Genomic DNA, 22,104 nt, shown 5'->3' with positions numbered 1-22,104 from the left:
ACAGAATGCCTTCCGATGAATGAAAAAAATAATATAAAAAAATTAATAATATGCTTGAAAAGTTTGTCACATCATAGCAATTTCAGATTTAATATATGATTTTGTCTGTTATTATTATTATTTTTTTTTAAATAAAATTTTACTCTTACTGAATTTAATAATATAATATGACGTTAATTACATGGCTATTTTTAGTTCGGGTTAAGTACGATTAGATTATGGGTTTAAAAAATTATTTTAAAAGTTATTCATTATTAGTATTTTTATTGCTTTGAAAATATTATTTAATTGACAATTGCTCATTTAGAGTAATGGAAACACCCTTGATTATTGCAGAAAAAAGAAAAATAGAATATTATAGAGTAGTATTTTTTTTTCTTCAATCTGTTCCCTTTCGTCACTAAAAGCGATTGAACAATTTTATATCGACAATACACTTCCGTAGTAATTTTATTCAGCATATTAACTTAATAAAATTTTAAAATGGGTCAGATTTAACTTTTTTATTATTTCCACGGAACCAATAAAGTTACGTATGGACATTTTAAACACTGGGAATATATCTATCTATTAAAGTTTAATAAACAAAATATATACAATATGATTCGCTTATTGTAACCATTTTATGACTGATACTTATACAGCATTACTTCAGTGTTTAAATGGTTAATTTATAAATATTGTTTTTCTTCTAATATAATATCTTCAGACGGTGAAGTTCTTGTTAATATTTCTATTTATATCTGTAGGACAATAAGGTTTGAAATTAATTGTTTTCTAAACATTGAATGACTTTTCGTACTTACAGAATATTAGAAAAAAAACAATTATTTCGAAAATATTTATTTAATGGATATCCGAAAAAACTTTAAATGGTGCGATAATCTTATGATTAAAAGATATAAAGTAAAAATTGAAAAAAAAACAAAATGTCGGTATGTTCCTTTCCCATATATAAACTGTTTATATGAAAAATACAAAAGTCAATTTAATGGTGTTTCTGTTCATATTATAGCCACTCAAAATAAAAAAAAGGTTATCTAACGTAATAAATTTTATTCTTAATAAAGAAGAGAAGGAATAAGATTAGCAACTAAATATCGCAGGGGTTGTATACAAACTGTCATGCATGTGTCCTCAAACTAAATGTTATATAGGAGAAACCAAGCGTAAACTAGAGAAGAGACTTAAAGAACACGAAATGGCTATACGTCTAAAACGCAAAGAATCTCCATGTTATCAACGATACAGTATTTTTTAATTGTAAAATTAATAAAAAATAATACGAAAATCCTGTATGAAGAAAACAATATTGTTAAACGTCGCGTAAAAGAAAATTACAGCGTTAAAAAATATGTAAAATAACAAATTTGAATATGAGAATGTTGATATTTGTTGGGATAACTTTGTCAACTATAAAAACACTGATGTAACCCGTTGATGCGAAATGCATTTGGCCTAAAGGAGAAAAAGTAAAATAAGCATTTTTTAAAAATAGTTAACTGTCATAGAGTATATCCTTCGAAGTCAGTGCTGTTAGAGTGTTTTTGCTCGAATACTTTTTTCTAAATTTTAATTGTTTAGAATTATAGTTTACAATTAATTTTACAATTATATACTGTACTATTTGTGATTTCGCTATTTGTAAAATCTCTTCCTATCTTATTAAAAATATAGCCTATGCTTGTCAAGAGAATATTTAAATTTTTTCGCAGTAAGAAAAATTTCTTTTATAACCATGCAAATAATGATTTGCATGACGTGTGTCGGCAAGATAGACATGATTAAATTAGATTTAGACTTAGCAATCATTTAATAGAGTTGATATCTTTTATTATATATTTTAATAACAAAAGTTTTTGTTTTTTATAATTTTAAATCTACGTACATTTTAAATCTTTTTAACATTTATTTAGATATATAAAAAGAAAGTTACATTATTGGACAAATCAAGGAATTCAGACACCAGTGGATGGAATTTGGAGTGTCATTAAAGGAATATATAACATTAGATATAAGGTGAGATAGTATTATATGTACAGTACATTCAGTATATTTATGCACAAAATTTCTTGACCAGTTAAAAGGAAATAAAATATAACAGTGTGAAAACTAACAAGAATTTCAGTTAAAGAATAAGTTATATCACTTTGTTAATAACAAAACAAAAAGAGGCAATGAAATATTGATAATTTTAATAAAATTCTGTTCTTATTAGCGATGAATAAAATACTACCTTTCTGAAATGTCCATGATTGAAATGTTCATCATATTCATTAGACTTTTTACCCTAGATTTCCAGTTGTGATAATTCTTTAATATGTATGCATTAAGATAATTTTTAAAGAAGTTGAGTTATCAAAATTCACATATCCGGGAATTTTGAACAGAAGGCATTTGACTCGTACAACACGGCATTCAAATAAAACGGAATTATCAACCGTGTTATAGGGGGGTCGACTGTATTCAAATCAATATAAAAATAACTTAAAATAAAATCTGTTTAGTTTTGGTCGCTTGTTCCCTTATTTCTGTTTACTCTGTGTTAAAATGACCTCGTTTAACGTTGTTTCGTTGTTGTCTAGGAACGCATCTCCCGCGTTAAGCGGGGTCTTACTGTACTTACAAAGGATAAATACGATGGATACAATACGATTATATAAATAGTTATTAAATTTCAAATTTTTCTTTTGTTCTTACAGCCCGTGCATTTACTGGTAACAGAACAATACGAAAAATATGGCCGTGTTTATGGGTGAGTTAACTTAATAATTTATGCGAACATTACATCATTAGATTTATTTTTTAAAAATAGTTTAAAAGTAAGACNCTTCAAATATATAATTTTTATTTTTATTGTTTTGTAGTTTAAAATGTTTTCATTAAATAAAAGTGGTACAAATAATTTATTTACTCTTAACAATAGTCGAAGCATTAGTTAACTCTTTTGGAATACATAGAGATATGCTTCAAATACGAGTGCGATTTAGGAAACAGCTGGTGAAATTTAAAAGACTAGTCGCCCAAGTCGTATCATTTGCAGAACTTTATATATTAATACTTAAACATCAAATTAAACAATTGTATAATGTGAAAAATTTTTTAAATATATATATATATATATACAGGTAGAACAAATATGCAATAATTGTAATGTCTAAATGATGTAATAATTAATATTATCACCACATGTAACGATTATTTACACATTTTTGTGAAAACTGGTGCAGTATGGATTACTTTCATCCGATGTGTAGCCAGTAGAAAGTTCTATGTCAAAATTACTGAAAATGAAAATTAATATTTTTATATACAGTATTTAAAGGATGCTATTTTTATTATGAATTTCAACTTTACTGTTACTTAATAAAAGTTAAACAGTATAAATTACCTTGGAATCGTCTTATCTTCTTTCCTCTATCGATTCGTGCTATGGATTATGCTGGAAGCAAGACTAAGGGAAATTTGAATAATCGTACTCTCCTAAGGAAAAAATGTTTACAATTGCGAAAAAAGTTTTATTAATCTGAAATTTTATAGTACAAATAAAATGCCTTGTGTCTTCGAAACAATTATAGGACAATTTAGGATCCAAGTCAAAAAAATTGAAATTGAGTTTCAAAAAGTGTGATGATAAAATTTCTGTCAGACGTCTGATTTCCAGTATTTAAAGCTGAAAAAACGAATCCCATAGTAGTTTTAATCTTTCATATAATAATAGGCTAGAACAGGTTAAATTTTTAAAAATAATAAATGAAAACTAAAATGTAAATACACAAATTGTTCATAATAATTTTTTTTTATAGACCAAAAAATTCTACGTTCTCTTTTGGTAGTCATCACCTGACACCTTCTGAAACGGTTCATCGATTGTACAGAGGAATAAAATATTAAAGCAACTCTAATCTTGAGCCAATACAGCATTCGTAAAGAGAAATTAGGTTCTGTTATGAAGTAGCATAGATTGAAATATATTTTGTGACACTGCTACAGCACAACGTACTGTATTAATTAAGAATGGACAAGAATTCTAGACACGATTAATATGAAAAAAGTTGGTATTACAAAAATTGTACTTTGTGTTAAAATTAATAGTTTATATAATTATAAATGCCATTCAAGCAAATTTTACTATAATAAGTAACAATTAAAGTTTCCTATAATTTTTTAGTTGTTAAATTTTATATTGTTTTACTTCAATACTCTCATACGAGTATAATCTTATTTCAATAAGATAATATTTAAAAAGTCAATAGTGTTATCTCCTAAAGTTGAAACTGGTTTATACAACTACTCTACACATATTTTGATAATATGCTTTTTATCTGAAATGGACTATGTCATTTCAGATAAAAAGCATATTATCCAGTCGCTTTACCAGGCAACGCGTCCAATATCCCCGTAATCATACAGATTTTTAACAATATCGGTTTTTTTATTGCTCACGATTAAAAAACAAATACCATACTTCGATCTAATTACTTAGTAATTACTCTTGTTGACTTGTAAAGTTGAAAATTTTTGTTATTTTTAGACTCATTTTCATGGAATTTTTGATTGGCAACAGTTTTTGCCAGCGCTCTCTAGCGCTTGTCAGCTGTAGTTGCCACTATATAGTCTATATTGTCTCTTCCTGACTAATAAAGTTTCAGTATTAATTTTTTTGTTATTATTAAAGAAATGTGTGTTATGTACAGAACTCTTTGCAAACAACATAACAAATATTGTTATTAATATATTGATACGTTTAAACATAGCGTTACAGAAAACTCGGTCCTTTCGGCCCGAGTTTTATGTAACGCTATGTAATCTTCCCGAGTTTACTCGAGTCCAAATGGCAATGTTTAATCATCATTGCACTAAAAAATGTATTTTGTTAAAAATAGATATTGTAACCCATATATATAGGGGAGACCGGGGTAACTTCGGCGTGCGGGGCAAGTTTGTCAAGCGCTTTTTTTTTAAAACAAATTAAAAGGAGACTTTGGTTATAGGTTAGGCAGTTGAGTTTTATTGGTGGCTTGTTGAGTGTAGTGTTTTTATTGTTCTCCAACAAGCGTAGTTGAATTATCAAGCAAATTTTCATTTTCGTTCAATTCCATATAATATTTTTTTTCCATTTATATTGAATTGNATAGTTTTTTTAATATTTTAATTAATATATATATATTATATATTAATTAAATCGAGGGGACGGAAATCGCAATAAAAATGTTAATTTTTTAAAAATATTTAAAAATATACCGCCAGCAAGTATTCACCCTACTTTAAACCCTTGTCCTCCCGAGACATCTATGAGAATGACCTGGGAAATCCAACACCAGATGTTCTCAAGGTCATCCAGCTGTGTAAACAATGAATCATCAGTGTCAATTTTCACAGAAAGGCAAGACAATGGAAAATAAAGTTTGAAGCTTTTTCTTCAAAATTAACGCATTTCTTTCGTTTTTTTTCAGTTTTAAGTATTTTTTATGTTTAATTAAAAATTCCTAAAAAAAATTTGGACATCAAGTGGTTAAAACGTATTACCATATAAAATATAATTTTTAAATTTAAATTATTATTTTATAGAAGAAAGTTGGGCAATCACGCTCGCATAGGTATCTAGAAACAAAATATAATTGTGAAAGTGTGATTATTGTGGTCAAATAACAAATGTCATCGTAAGTCTACAATCATGTTCTGGTTGCCATCAGATCATTATGTGTATAAACTATATATATTTATCCTTCCATTCTTGCTTTTCGTTTAATTTATAATATGCTGTTAAGCCAATAAAAAAGCATTAGAATCCAATATGGCGATAAAGGCTCATGTAAGCTAAGTTCAACAATCAGTGCCTTTAGATGATATTTTATCTCTTTCCTGTATTTCAAACAATACAAAATGGTAGAAATAATTTTAAAAATTCACAAATTCTAATAGCTATTCCTGAAAATAACAAACTAGAGGCGTTAGAGAGAGGAAATCGCAGAAAAAATTAAAAGAATTGGTCAGAGAAAAAGTTCAGAGGTTTAGAAACACCAACTAATTATAAATGTGACTGTTTTTTTATGTAAATCTTTAAGTAAAATTTTGAGTGCCAAAGCTTAATCATTCAGCGGTGATTAGGGTTTCTTTCCCGGGATCCCGTTCCCGGGATTCTCGCCGTTTATTCCCTACGAGAAAAATCCCGGGAAATTTAATTTTCCCGGGAAATCTCGCATTTCAATAATAATTTACCATGTCAGGTTTTCNAACTTGTGTATTCCTTTTTATGTGTATGTTATATCCTTTTTAAATGTTTTAGTTGACTGAAGAGGGGCTTAAGAGCTCGAAACGTGTAATTTTTTCCACACGTATCAACTAAATAAAGATGAGAAAATCCGCCAAGTGTCTTAATTTATAGCACTATATTGTGTTAGAAGCATAAACATAATATATTAGTATTTGGTCAAAGTTTAAAAAAGTACGAAAAAAGATAAACTTCAAATGAGGTTTATTCGGTTGTTTGGATTATTTTAAACAGTAATGATAATTTTTTTTTGTTGTCTATGCTTTGTTTAAGTTTATTTTTCCAATTACTAACTTATATGTGTAGTCCTTTACCAAAAATTTCAAACAATGTAGCATTAAACGCATCTCAATTTTTAATTAATATTGTTTGAAAGAGCCATTGATTAATTTTTTTATGGCGAATTCTTAACGATTAAGTAAAATTTGTAATATTTTATCTATCATAAAAGAAAATTATAACAATTTCTTCTAAATAGAACACTTTACTAACAGTACAGCGCGTAATAATAACCCTATTAAAAAGAAAGAAGCAACACAACATTAATAACAATAATAAACAAAACAAACAAGTACTAATATAACAACCAAGTACTATACATTGGACTGGAAAAAATATACCAAAATCGTACTCGTCAACAACTTCAGTTTTAAAGTTTTGTATAAACCAGTTTCCATTTCTAAAATGTTGTCCTCCATTCCGGAATATGATTATTTTATTAATAGATTTATCAAAATAATGATGTATACTGGAAATAATATTGATGATTGTAATGTCTTTATTTGTTGTAATATGTCTATACATACAGGCTTGTGCTATTAAATAAAATAAAATAATAATGGAAAAGTAAAGTATTCTATTTCATAGTTAAATTTTGCTCAATATTCATATTTGAATGTATGGGATCTTCATATGCTCTAGTTTTTTTTTTTATAAAATAAATAATACAACTTGGCTAAATAACAACACAATTTAAGTGATTATAGTTAGATGAAAATTTGTGAATTTTTTTATTTATTCAAATTGAACTTTGAAAATTGCAATTGCCAAATTTTACACCAGTTAAGTAATTGTATAGGTGGGAAATGAAATAACTTTAACAAATTCAATAATAAAATGATTTCTATCTTTTAAAAATAATGTAATAATAATAAAGTAAATAATAAAGTAAAAATAATGTTAAAAATCTTTGCTTTTTCAAGCATTATTAGTATTATTATTTTGAATAAAATATAGTTTAATTTTCTTTCGCTTTTTAGTACGTATATGGGATTTAAACCTCAAATTTCTATTGCGGATCCTGATATTCTGAAAAGAATTTTAGTTAAAGATTTTAATATGTTTCATAACAGAATGGTAAGTATGAAGTACGAAGTAATGAGTTATCTTTGTGCTCGCGTGTATTTTATATATACAACTTCTACTGAAGTTGTTACGTCTGTTAAGTTGCAAAAACTTTTTGATCTATTAATTGTATTTATTTATTATTCAATCAAATCATTAATTAATAAAGTATAGTTAATTAAGTAACAATATATCAAACTCGTTTGAAATCTTTCATAAATTATCTAATTTCTAAAATATCTATTTAATAATTTTTTTTCATAAAATCATAGACAACGTCGAAATTTCGTCACAAAATATTTTCAATTTCGACACTTCTCGATAATTTTATATTCTTACTGTAATTAATTAGGCTATATACTGTATTTTGTTTCCGTATTTAAATAAAAATTTACATTATACGATTCTTATTAATACATATTTTTATTTGAAAAATTTAGGTTAAAATATGTTTATCTAATCAATATCTTTCGGGAAAATTTGCTTAAAATTTGTATAACAAACTAAGGTGGTAGATGGGTTTCGGAGCACGTGAAGTCTCCCGTAAGAGCATAAATACCTGTTTGATACGAATAACTGATGCAAAGTTCGACAGAGACTTCTAATTTGACCATCTTTTGTAATTAGTTTATTAATAAATCAATGGGGGAGTAGACTTTATTGGACGCTCCTTTTACAGCTGACATGAAATTTTTTTCTTATTACAAAGAAACACGAGGATTTGTGTTAACGGTAATGACAATCAAAGCCATCCGTTATTCATTCTGCCCGCTTCTTGCTCGAAGTGTTCTTTCTTCTACTTGTTCTGGGGAGATTTCGTTATTGAAATTCTTATTTTTCTCAATTTACATATACAGTATATTATCAAAAGTATTCGAGCCAAAACTCATGCCTATACCACTGAGTTGTGCTACACTTCATGGAATGTGCGAAAACTGGTTTCTTGAAAATGAGATGGAATTGTTGGACTGGTATTCACAGAATCCGGATCGTAACCAATAGAACACCTCTAAGATGAATTAGAGCGACGAATTTGAAATCGACCGTAATGACTGTTTCGCTCTTATCTCCTTGCAGCAGCTTTGCAGGACGAATGGTGATTTAATTCCTGTTGAGACCTACCAGAAACTGATTAAAAGTATGAGATCTACCAGAAACTGATTGAAAACATTTTGACCTGTGATTTCAGTTAATCGTTCAACAGAGAAATGATTGGCTATTTCATTATTTACATACAGTTTAATAATAGAATTAAGTTTTCCTTTCTTCTTCATATTAATATAAATTTTGATCTCGTTAATACATTCGCCATATAAACTCCTATAAGACTACGTGTAGTGGAGTAAACTCTTTTCAAAGAGTTTACTCCACTGCAATAGCAATGGAGTTAACATCACAATTATTACTAATGTTTACTATGTCACAATTACTAATGTTGTAATTGTAATGTTGTAATTGCAATTAATCATATAGAGATAGATTAAATCGACTTAATTTCTGTTATTAAACTGCAAACACTTCTTAAATTTAACGAATTTAATCAAATACATAAAGAGTTGTTACAGTGATAAAAAAAATTTCAGTTAAAAATTTATTTTACATACAATGCAACATAATTTGAATTTTTTAGAGCTAATTCTTTAGTTTTCTATGTTTTTATAAGTTAACTATTAGCATTCTATACTAAGCAATAAGAAATTTATTTATATTTTTATTTTATGCATATTTACTTAATATTTCAAAAAATTATTATAGAAATTTAAATCAGGAAATAAATTATTTGACAAAATGTTGAGTTTACTAGAAGACGACGATTGGAAGAGAATTCGATGCATAATGAGTCCGACTTTCAGTAGCGGAAAAATAAGAAAAGTAAGTAAAATTCTTATTTTAATACAAATGTTTATTAGGAAACATGTCTTAATATTTATTTTTAAAGGAAAGCTGAATCTTTATGGTCTTAATTTCAATGCTAGAAATATTAAAAATTTGTTTTTTTGGGAATTGATTGATATCTGCTATGTAAAAAATTTCACTGACTGACTATATAAACAGGAATCAAAGTTGCCGATTTTCGGAGTCATTTCTCTGCCCCCAAACATCTGAAGTAATTCCAAAATCTCGTTCGAAATTTTCTATAAAGCGATTGCAGAGATATGAGCAATTGAAGAGTGCAAAAAATAGCTGTATTTTCTTCTTTTCTTCACCTGGCATTGCCTCATAGAGAAAAACTACTGGGTCTAGAAAGCTCAAATTTTAAACTTAAGCCTTTCTCATTTACAGTGAGATTTTGGTAAAACTTCCGAGTCGATAGGTCAATGTTTCCGGGAATTTTCCCAGTTAGAACTGTTTCAGTTTTATGGCTTAATTTTATGCTAAGCATAAAATTGCATGGAAACAAATGAATTTTATTCAAAATGTTATACAGAATAGATAAAGCTCAAATTTATTTATGCGAATTAAAACTTTCAATAACGATTTTACTAAACGGCATACCAAAAACGTTCGGTCGATCGGGCTGTTTCATGTTAGGTGGCAACGTAATGACAAATTAAAGTATATTTAGACATAAACATAGATGACATCATCGTTTCATTACATTATTCTTTCTAACATCAAAGTTCACGGCGATTACCTTTACAACGATTTTGTTAAATTTTATGATTATCGGTCTAAAGTAACATATAAAATGTATTAACTATTTGCCGTCCTTCTCTTGAAGACTCTGTACATTTCTATCCTTTTCAGGTGTTTCAGCCAAGGCAGTTCCGTCACACGGTGTACTAATCATATACAACAAGGCATTCATATACACAGAATTGTTTTTAGAAGAAACACTATGATTTTCTCACTTCTTAGAAATGAAAAAGACCCCACTTCACTTCACTTCAACCTTTTTGATAGAGGAGTGCTGCAGCTCGTCGTTTTTCACTCCGGAAGAAACAGTGGGGCCGATCGCACAGCGACCGAAGAGGCGGTCTTATCGAAGACGACCAATCTGAGAAGACATGAGAGAGGTCACGAAGTGACCAAAACCGGCCTTATAAGAGACGACCCCCGCGAGAAAGGGAGACAGAATGCCTTCCGGGAGGACTTGGAGGGGTCGGTCTTATAGAAGACGACCAATCCGACCCCCGCGAGAAAGGGAGACAGAATGCCTTCCGGGAGGACTTGGGGGAATTTGGCCCCTATTCAGGCGTCATTGGCAAGGAGGAAAACCCGGAAAAAACTCCCGCTGCCAGCTCGTCCGAGTGAGGCCCGAACCCCCAATCGAACTCCGGTGTTTAGAAAAAGAACCCATTGAGAGAAAATAGTGCCTTGGCCTAAACACCTGGAAAGGGTAGAAATCTACAAAGCCTTCGGGAGAGGGTCCGTAGTTAATTCCAAGGAGACAATTCCTATTTCGTCAACCTGGAGAGTGCTATTTGAGCTCTCCTAATTCAATGCATCTTATTTGACATGCATAAATTAATTAAATTAATTAATAATAAATTTTAAAATTTATAATTAATTAAACTTTTAAATTATTAAATTTTAAAATTAATTATAAATTTCCGCATCTGATCTGTAATTTTAAAAAATCTGTTCTAAGATTTTAATTTAAAAGTTTTGTTCTTCCATTCATGTTCTATCATCAAGTAAGCCTGTGGATGTCAATTGCAAAGTGAGCATTATGCTATTATCTTCAAAGTAACGAATGGATAGAATGCAATGATACTGTAGTAGAAAAAAGTAAATGCCCACGCAGTGCAAAAAATCTGTACATACTTATTCTTAATAAGCTGCTAGATTTAAGCATTTCTATTTCTTTAAATTAGTGAATAATATATTAAAATGAGAGTATCCGTATTCCTTTCAGAATAAATATACTTTCAAGCCTTCATAAAGCAAAAGAAAAAATTTGATATCCAAACAAAAACATCTAAGATGTAAACAAACTTGAGCCAAGCAAAAACTTATCACAATTTAGACGACAGTCAAAATTTTTCTTACGAGGTTCTTATGGTAAAGATAAGCTTGACGCTTCAGAGTGTTTTGTAGACAATAATAATACAGGTAAAAGTCTTGTGGATCTTGTTTGTACCGCTTCCAAGTACCAAGCTTATCTTTACCATAAAAAACTCCTAAGAAAAATTTTGACTGTCGTCTAAATTGTGATATGTTTTTGCTTGGCGCAATTTTGTTTACATTTCGTTTGGATAATCATCATTCGAAATTTTTCAGATGGCTTATTTAGTAAAGGAATGTGCAGAGAAGTTCTCAGAAAATCTGAAGAAAATAGCCGATGAAAATAAAACTCAATCTGTCGATTGTAAAAGGTAAAATAATAATGAATATTAAATTTTCATTTCCGTAGTTTGATAAAAAATATTTCTTGTAACACATATGTTTAATAAAATATCGTACATCGATAATAGCTTTTATTATAAGTCAAATAAATAATTTAGGATTGACAGTTGACAAATTAAAACATTACGATTACTTTTCTTCGATTTACTGACGAATAAATTTACTTATTCGACTAAAAATATTTTCAGTTATCTAAATTGTTTTGCTATCGATGTAATAGCGTCTACAGCATTTGGAACTAAATTAAGCTCTTTAGATGATCCGAATAACGAATTTGTGACTATGGCACGTAAAGCAACAAATATAGATACTCCTATATGGGCTCTACTTCTGAGTAAGTATAAAAAAAATCCAACGTTGAAGATACTTAGCCATTTAGCAAATACCCGAATATTTTATAATTAGATTCTGTTGCAGCATTTAGCGAAAAGATTCCAAGAAATAAAATATACATTTCAAAAATAAGAAGATATTTGAAATTATTCTCACAAAAATTCACGAATTGATAAACAGACTTCATGACTGACGATTAAAAATTCACGAATTTGCGTATGACGTGCAATAATAAAAGAAAAGTTTGCGCGATTTAGGGAAAGCTTTTCACAAAACACGCTACAGTATGCAGAGAAGATACGACGAATTTCACAAATTAAAAAAAAAACATTTTAATCAAACAAAGAAAAACTGTTATCGTGGTTTCAATATTACTTTTAATTTTAGTTCGATTGTCAATTTTAGTTTCAATGCTTTTTTTTTCTCTGCGCGTGTTATCATACCACAGTTGACACTACAAATAAAAATGGAAAAATCAACTGGTCTAAGCTAGATTTGAAAGCGCTGGTGTTTTAAAATTTGTTGCAGTGTTTAGCGAAGAAATTTTACAATGAGCACATGCATATGACGAATACAGAAACATTTTGTAACTATTTGCAAATTAATTTTAGAGAAGTGTTCCATGTAGAAATTGCACGAACGGGTAAACTTTCTGCAAAAACGATCAAACAGATTGCACGAATGATCGGAAGGTTCCATCTCCAACAGACGACGTGGCAGGAGGTACAGTTCATTGTACAGAATAAAGAGAACGAATCCCACAATTTAACGGAATGATTTCGCTTAATTACGGACAGATTAGTATGTTTCTCACGAGATAACTAATATTTTTTATTCTGTCGCGTTATGTAAATTTAAGTAAGCAGCATAGATTATACAAAACGACACTTCTTATTCTGACAGTAGAAACGCTAAAGAAATGAGTTTTCAGCAGTTAATGTTCGATGAATTTATACTAACGGTAATGTGTTATATGCTCTCTAAAGCACAACTCTCATGTGAAGGTAAAAACGATGGAATTCAATATCCGAATTAATTGTATCGATGATAGAAGCAACTCATCAGTTGTTAGAATAATGTCACATCTAAACTTACATCTGTTTTTTGAATGCGGAGAAGCATTCCTCAATACTCTATGGGATTAGGCTGCGGTGAATAGGATGGTAAGTACTGTTCTTGTAATTTATGGACTGCTCTATCAAATATGATGTATTTATGTCAGAGTGATGAAATTTTATGTTGTCCATTATTAAATGGAATCCCAGAAATCAGTTCTCCAAATCGTCATAGTGTTCGCATGGAAAGGACAGAAATAATCCCGAGTTGTACTAGCCTTTCACAATCTTATGTTTCACAATTCCGATGACAGCCAAAGTAGCTAAAGACTTATATTCCTCCGTTTATTTGATGGGATCAATGATGGTTTCATTTATACCTTTAGATAAATATCTATCATGTCAGTAGGTGTCCTGTTTCATCTAAAAATAGTAATACCGAATTTGGAATATTGGCCAACGCACTTGCGCAATACACTCTCTCATTTATTATTCTTCAGTCAACACATAAGAGACTACTTTCTTCAGTCTTTCTCCGGATGTTTGAGGCTTTCATATAGGCTATCTGTAAATCGAACTTTTGACTTTTTCGTATATTAAGAGCTTACGTTTTCGATATGATCCGGTTAATTGTCAATGAAAGGTTCCCTCTACGATCTCATTTTGCATGGCGTAGAGTTCTGTTAGTACTTTTTCTGCTAAGTGATTTGATGAAATCATCCTCGTTGATATTTTTTAGTCATTATCCTCATCCACTCTCCTCAAGTTGTCGAATATATTTATAAACAGTACTTTTACTTATGCCTAACTAGATAACTATGAACCCTAGGTGGATCTTTAGTTTCGTGTATTTTAATCTTATTGAAACTTAAAAGTTTTTTTCTATATGAAATAGTTTGGTCAGAATATTGAGATGATAAAATCATCAAACACTATTATATATCGATAGTTCAACCCTATTTATTGTTCTTCCGGTTATATCTTATCCTTTTATTTGACTCGGCAAATGAGGTTTGATACAATCTTTTAAAATAATGTGGCATGAAAAGGATAAACAGAAAAGAAATGTTTTCTGTATTGCATGAAATTGTCGAGACAGAAAAATCCTTAACTAGTGATAGTATCAAGGCGAGTATACAGGAATATTAAGAAGAAATCGAAGTTCGATTTGAAGATATCTGAAAGAAGACAACATAGCACGAAAGATGCTGAAGAAAATTAGTATCAACTCTCGATCCACGTTTAATTAATAAACAAGAGTGTCTTATGTACGATCATTAATGTGTATTCAGAATTTGTGTTTTGAATAGACGTTATAGATATTTATCCGAATATTTAAACGTAACAATAACTTATTCTTCGGAGAAGGGAAGAAACATAAGTCATCTTGCTAGTTTGGCTCTCTCAACAGTTGTCAAGTATAATAGAATAAGTTTCTGCAGTGAAGAATTATTTTTTTCGTTTCTGTGTAATTTATGGTGATGTCTAAAGAGCCGATTCCCGGGATTTTGTTTAATAATGGATACCGTAAAATTCTGCCATTCCGAAATAATTGCATCATATCTGTCTGAACAAGACATCGCTTAAAAATTTTTCCGCCAAATTCTCTACAGCTAAATTCATCGAAAAATATTTTCAGTGTTTAAAAACAGATGGTATGAAATGAAGCCTAAACCTAAACAAGAGAAACTTCTGATTACCATTGATTCTATAATTCATAATACAGACACATAAATTGATTTTCATTGATTTTACGATAATGAAAGAAATACTACAAAAAACATATAATTACTTGTCTCTGTAAAAACTTGTTAGGAATGAGATAAAATTATTCATTTACTTCAGAAAAATAAGCAGTTTTGTCAACTAATTTGTTGTGTATTCTTTACATTGTATATACAACATCGTCTATTACTCAATATTATTTTAATTAAGAATTTGTATATTTTTAGACATCATAATATTTCAATATATATCAAAGGAAACTTACCCTATCACAGGAAATGAAATTAAAGTTAAAAATATTATTATTAAAACCGCATTAATAGTTTGTCTTAGATTTATTGAAAAATTTCCTTTAATTTATAAAATCCGTCGCCTCTATTCTGCATAATGTCACGTGTTTCGTGAAAAGTTTTGACAAAATCACAATAACTTTTCATTGTTGCACGTCGTTCACGAATTCATTAACTTTTAATCGCCAATTGTGAAATCTTTGTGGGAATAATTGCAAAGATGTTATTTTTGAAATGTGGTTTCTTTTGTGGAATATTTCGCTAAATGCTGTAAAGAAGTGTAAAATAAAAGTATTAATTAAACATTTTAAGAAACATTAGTATATAATGTAATTGTTTTTTAATTCTTCTGAATTTTATACAGCTCTAATTTCTTAATAAGATATATTTCGTAATCAAGACATTCGACTGATATTCCGGTGTCAAGTAAGACTTATAACAATCAAATACTTTTCAAATGATAAGTAATACTAAGCAACGCTCATTCACGAAAAAAGTTACCTGAATTTAGAAAATATATAAATCGATTCTATTTTTAATTAATATAAAAACAGAAAGTTTCGAACGAATATCTTTATTATAGCTTATAAAAACAAAACATTTCAAAAGAAATATTTCAGTTCCGTTTTGTAATTCAAAATAAATATTGGCAGATTTGTTCGTACATAAGATTTTCACTTCTTAACTTAACTTAATATTAGAATAATTATAATAGAAATTTATTACGCGTACTTAACGTTCATCACAAGCGTAATTTATTTTAAATAAAAAATTAAGTTTTAAAATATGTTTAAGAGTTTATAAAAATTTTATTTAATATTAATATAGAGATTTACATTAAATTATTATAATAGCTTATAATGCATGTACTGTATGTTAATATACATACGTGTATTTTATCTATGTAACATGTTTATCTACTGTATGTATAACATTTACAAAATTATTTCGATGTAAAAAAGCATTTAATTTCCCATTTTGTTATAATTAAATTTTGAAATGATTTAATCTTTATTAAACTTATTTTCAATAATAATAATTTATTAATTGAACTTTTTCCCTATGTATCCAATGTATAAAAATTATACAGGCAACAGCCATTTAATTGGCATTAATTATTCGATATATCTTATTCTCCTAGTTTTTCTTTACAATATATTTCAATCCATGTCATACTTGTAGTATTAATGATAAATAGTAAAAATAAAGGTCGTTTTTAAATGATTTCACCTTTCTGTAAATGTAGTTATTTCAAAATATGATAAAGCTATAAAACAAAATGTAAGACATTCCAAAAAATTAACCTATTACAAGAGAAAAGTAATTTATAAGCCGAATTAATAATTGATATCATTGTATTAGAAACAATATATAAACAAACTGTTGATGATCATTGTAATGTGAAATCTATTTCTAAATCGAGCTGTAAAATTGTAGTTTCGTTCTATACTTTTAAAATATACATAAAATTTCCTCATTGAATACTTTAAATTTATTTTTTCATTTCCAATTTAATGAATATAGTGTTTTGTATTACATGTTAAATAAATAAATCATTTTTAATAACTAAATTAATTTATTTTATTTAGTCTTGTTTCCGAAGTTATCTATTCTTATAAAAGTGGATGTTTTTGCTGAAACATTTAATTTTTTCAAAAATTTTACATTACACGTCATTGATAGAAGAGAAAAAGAAAAAACGGTAAATTATAATTTTTAAAATTTATAATTTCTTAAAATTTTTTAATTAGTTTATAATTAATTTAGTTAGTTGTCTTTACTTTTATTACTTGTTTTGAATAAAGAGTACACAAAACAGCAAAACTATTTAATAAATTACAATATTAAAATCTTAGGCTAATATATTTAAAATCTGTGTATAAGTGATTTCTTTTGTCAACAAAAATAATAAGCAAATTTCTTAATGCATACAATATTATCATACACGTGAATTGGCATTTAATTCATTATTTAATAGTAATTTTACTCTTTAATTCTTTCTTTAAAGTTTGTATGCTATGCACTCTAATAGTGTCAATAAAATAGATCAAGATACACGAGAAAAATTGCATAAATCTTTCTTCTTTTTAAAAACTAATGATTTGTAATTTGCGTGTCAATTAATTTCATTAATCATAACTCAGAACCTTTGGCTAGTGTCTTAGAGGTAGTCTATATTTATGTATCAGAAAAATACGGAAATGTCGACGTTTGTTTTCGATTATGAATAAACGTATTCAGTTACAAAATTAGAAAAAATAAATCTATTTATTTTATTACAAAAACTCGATTCTTCATCTTTATTTAATTAATGTCGCGTCAGACTTGTCGTTGCAGTTTCACTTATAACCAATAAAATAACCAAAACAGAATAGACATTTCAAGTGAGTTATTATCGTAACAAGCCAAACAGTTTAAAATTTTGAAATATTCCACATTTGTATTCTTTATTTCGATATATATTAGGATAACTATTAAAATCGAAATATATAATTCATTCAGAATTTTCTTTCAGGAAAGTATTGTATAATCAAAATTTTCGACACTATTTTTCTTCTTCAAAATTAAATTACTCCATTATTGTATATGATAAATTTCTGTCTCTTTTGGGATATTAGTAGACTTTACGACTTGATTTATTTTATTGTAATCTCGATATTGAAAATATGATCTTGGCATTATAATCACATAAAATAATTAGATATCAATTTATAAAATTTGTATCGAATTACTATTAGGTAGAATGGACATTTTAACGTTGTTTGTGTAAGGAGTTAATGACTTTCACATAGTAATTCTGTAGAAAATCTATTCTATTGATGGACGGACGAGTGAAAGACGGGCTTACTAATGCATTCTCGCCTGCCCGAAACTACATAATGAATCACATCATCTTCAGTTAAAGCAATCGTAAGATATAAATTAAAAAATAAATATTTTCAATGGGGAACGAGATCTTAGCTTCATTATATCGTGCTAAAATCTAGAGAACATGATTCCTCGATTTACAAATTGGACACATTCGTTTTCGTATGATAATTTGAACTTATTTTAATTTGAAGTAGTGATTTTACCAATAAATGATGTTCTGAGTTATGCAGCCTTTCTGATTATGTTTTTGACACATGATTAAATAATTCTTCGGAGCTTCTACATTATAATGGCTTTATTTATTGTTTTATTAATTGAATATTAATACGCTTTTATACAGTTTACATCAAATAAAAATTACGTGTATTTTGTATTTCTTCTCCAATTATTCCGAATGACGTCGGATATATGTTCACTGTCAAACTAATATACAAACACGATGGGAATAAGTTGAAGTTATGAGAATTCGAATTTTAAGTTATTCTGCCATGTCAATTTTTACACTTAGATTTTTCACACGGTTAGACACATATTATGCTATATTATCGAATTGAATGTAATCAGGTCAAGCTCCAAATTTAATAAATCTGGAGCTTGACCTGATTACTTCTATCTGAACAAAATAAATTTTAGTATTAAAATATTTTCTTTCAGCTAAGAAATTCATAACAGTTTAGATATTTTCACTGTTTGCTAGTTTTATAACGTTAATATTTTATGTTATTTTTAAACTTCATAATATATTGATAAATTATATTTGCAGAAATCCAATGACTTTCTTCAGTTGTTATTAGATGCTCAAAAAGGCAGCTTGGAAATCTCACCGGAAGATGCAAATGAAGATGATTACGATAAAGAACAATCGAATTTTAAAATGTTGCCAAAACATAAAAGTATGTTAATATTCTCCTATTAAATAAAGTCGAAATTTTAATTAAGTCGTTTTTCGATTTCTGACACTCTTAGATACATTCATTACAAGCTAATAATCTCGATAAGTTTCGTAAGAACTAATAGTTGCTTGTAGGCTGATTGTAACCTGTTTAGTTATGCACGAGATTTCCAGCAGAAGATGTTAAAAATATAACTCTGTTTCTATGCAAAATTCTTGAAAACTAAGGCAAATAGAACCAAACTGTTTCTTGCAGTAGAGTCCTATTTAATTCTTCTATTGACGTACTATTTGGAATTTTGAAAATCAAATTTGGTAATTTTCTATGAATTTTAAAAATCGCATAAAATTAACGAATTCGATTTTTAAAATTCTGAATTGTACGTTTTTAGAAGAATTAAATAGGATTCTAACGCAAGGAACAGTTTCGTTCTACTTGTCTTAGTTTTCAAGAATTTTGCATAGAAACAGAGTTATATTTTCAAGAAACAGTTCATAGAAACAGAGTATAAAAGGATTTTCTTAGTATTAAAAATATAACCCTTTTTCTATTTCTGAGATCTCGTGTATAACTAAACAGGTTACAGTGAGCCGTATAACAACCGACTATCATGAATTAGGTCTATATATTACTTTACTTCACAATTAATAGTCCTAGTATTAGAAAGTATTTTACTCGAAAGCATTTTCAACTTACCTAGTTTTAATCAGAATGAAACTGCATATTTTAGTCGAAATATCTATTTAACAAAATTTAATTATTACAAATACATAGAGAATAAATATTGTCTTAAATTTTGTTGTAGTTTAATATAAAATTGTATAATTTCAGCAATGAGCTCGGAAGAAATGATGGCTCAGTGTGCAATGATACTTTTTGGTGGAAGTGACACAACAACCAATACGTTATCGTTTGTGTTATATCACTTAGCTTTAAATCCAGAATGTCAAGATAAATTCATTCAGGAAGTAGACGACGTTTGGAGTAACAACGTGTGTTCAAGTTCAAATTTGTTTTATATTTAAGATATAATTTATATTAATAGATATTGCAATTTTATTTATTAAAATTTATTTGATGCTTTATTGATTTACAAACAAAATGATGTTATATTTTTCATTATTCAGGAAGATATAAATTTTGATGTACTATCTAAGACTATCTACTTAGATGCTGTTATAAATGAGACTCTCAGGCTAAATTCAGTTGCAATACAGTAAGGTCTTTTATGTTTATATACAAATCATAGTGCTACATTTTTATATTTTCAAATATAATATTTGCTTAAATGCAATTATACTTTAATCTATAGCTCTTAGAGGGTGTGCTAACATTATTACGTTTCTTTTTATCATTTTAAATTATTTCCATTTATGTTTAAATAGAAATTTGATTGTTCTTGGGCATGACATAGAATTAGATTGTAATCATCCAACACATATGAAAAAATTCTGTAAAATGTATGTAATTTTAATTCCTAATTTAAAGAAAAGTGGTTATAAAGAATAAAAGAATTTTAGTGGTTTATTTTATATAAAAGATTAAATCACATATTTTAATAAAACAATAGTCAATTCTAGTGATTGACTATTCATTGAATATGTCAGGGAGTTCCTCAGTAATCTGGGCCCCAGTTGTGAGGCTGGCCGAATTCACGATGTGCATCAGAAAGTGGCCGCCTTAGTGCCAGTGGGGAATAAAGATTGAAAATATATACAGTAGATCCCCCTATAAGACGGTAGATACGTTCCGTTCTTTATGAATCAATTTTGTAGGAATCATAGTTTACGGACTACGGCTGTTTGAAAGGTTTTCTTTCATAAAATTAATCGATTCTAGACTAATTCGACTCAACATTTTCAAAATACGTATATTTTTTTGAAAATAATCCGTATAAACTACGTTATAAACAAAAAATTGTAGGATTGCTTACCGAGTGTGTACCGTTCGACTACGCCCGTTGCTAAAGCTTGGTTTCGTCGCGGAACAGCGCATCAAACCGCGGCCGCGATTTCTGATATTATTTTTCTGCGAAAACTTCGTTGACCTTTGGAGACATCCTTAATATAAATAATTTTTATGGCCGTTAAATAAGAAATGTTTCTTTCACAAGAAATGTATAAAATTACAGTACTGTATTAGACTTACGGTACCTAATTTACATACTGTACAGACGATAGTAAACTCAACTTACTCGCCTAAACTCTCCGTAGCGTGGCGCTGGACGGCGGAAAGTATATATATAATTATAATAAAGTTACAATAAATTAAGTTAATATATAATTATATGTACAGTACCTAATTTATATATAATTAATATATAATTATATGTACAGTACCTAATTTATATATAATTATATGAACAGACGATACTAAACTCAATTTATCCGCCTAAACGTCCGAAGCGTGGCGCTATGGATGGCGGGAAAGTAGTTCGGCTGCCCGATGACGTTTTACGGATTATAGGAGTTATTTTTACCGTTGTTTACGGATACTGCCACAATTTTTATAGGAATCATAACTATAGGAAACGGTTTTATAGGGGGATCTACTGTATATAAATTATACCATGAATAATTATTAATGTAATTATAATTTTGCATTTTTCTATTTTATAATAAATATAATAATTTAATGAAATAACAACAAATTTTAGAATATATAAAGAATAACCACTTTTTATATATTCTACAAATATTATGCAACTACATTACAAATATAACGTTAGTGGTACCTCAGGATACGAACGCCCCAGCATACGAAATTTTCAGGATACGACACGAAATTCGAACATATTTTTGCTCCACGATACGAACAAAAACTCACCACACGACGTTACATTAGTTTGCATCGCCATTTTTTATTCACATCTGTTCATTGGTCTCGGACCGCGCGTTTGCTTCGTCATGGAAGGATCTCGCTCGACAAAGGAAATCTCGAGGTATTATCGGAAAGTGACTGATTTTATT

The 22,104-nt window shown here is 28.4% G+C and overlaps 1 protein-coding gene across 1 annotated transcript in view; it reads left to right on the top strand.

The window, feature by feature from the left end:
* Positions 1-1,425: 1,425 nt before the first annotated feature.
* LOC111621525 overlaps positions 1,426-22,104 on the top strand; it is a 123,106-nt gene continuing 102,427 nt past the window's right edge. Inside the window, exons 1-11 of the mRNA XM_023363683.1 lie at positions 1,426-1,472; positions 1,917-2,019; positions 2,703-2,755; positions 7,534-7,630; positions 9,374-9,490; positions 11,843-11,937; positions 12,157-12,302; positions 16,961-17,073; positions 19,006-19,135; positions 19,967-20,127; positions 20,263-20,351. Coding sequence (XP_023219451.1) covers positions 1,441-1,472; positions 1,917-2,019; positions 2,703-2,755; positions 7,534-7,630; positions 9,374-9,490; positions 11,843-11,937; positions 12,157-12,302; positions 16,961-17,073; positions 19,006-19,135; positions 19,967-20,127; positions 20,263-20,351 — 1,136 coding nt within the window. The 5' untranslated portion in view covers positions 1,426-1,440. The remainder of the gene's footprint in view (positions 1,473-1,916; positions 2,020-2,702; positions 2,756-7,533; positions 7,631-9,373; positions 9,491-11,842; positions 11,938-12,156; positions 12,303-16,960; positions 17,074-19,005; positions 19,136-19,966; positions 20,128-20,262; positions 20,352-22,104) is intronic.

The sequence above is a fragment of the Centruroides sculpturatus genome, unplaced genomic scaffold, assembly GCF_000671375.1.
Source record: "Centruroides sculpturatus isolate CEXI.00-Female unplaced genomic scaffold, Cexi_2.0 scaffold222, whole genome shotgun sequence".
NCBI lineage: Eukaryota > Metazoa > Arthropoda > Arachnida > Scorpiones > Buthidae > Centruroides > Centruroides sculpturatus.
The sequence above is the reverse complement of the archived record's forward strand: the minus strand, read 5'-3'. Positions and strand labels throughout refer to the sequence as shown.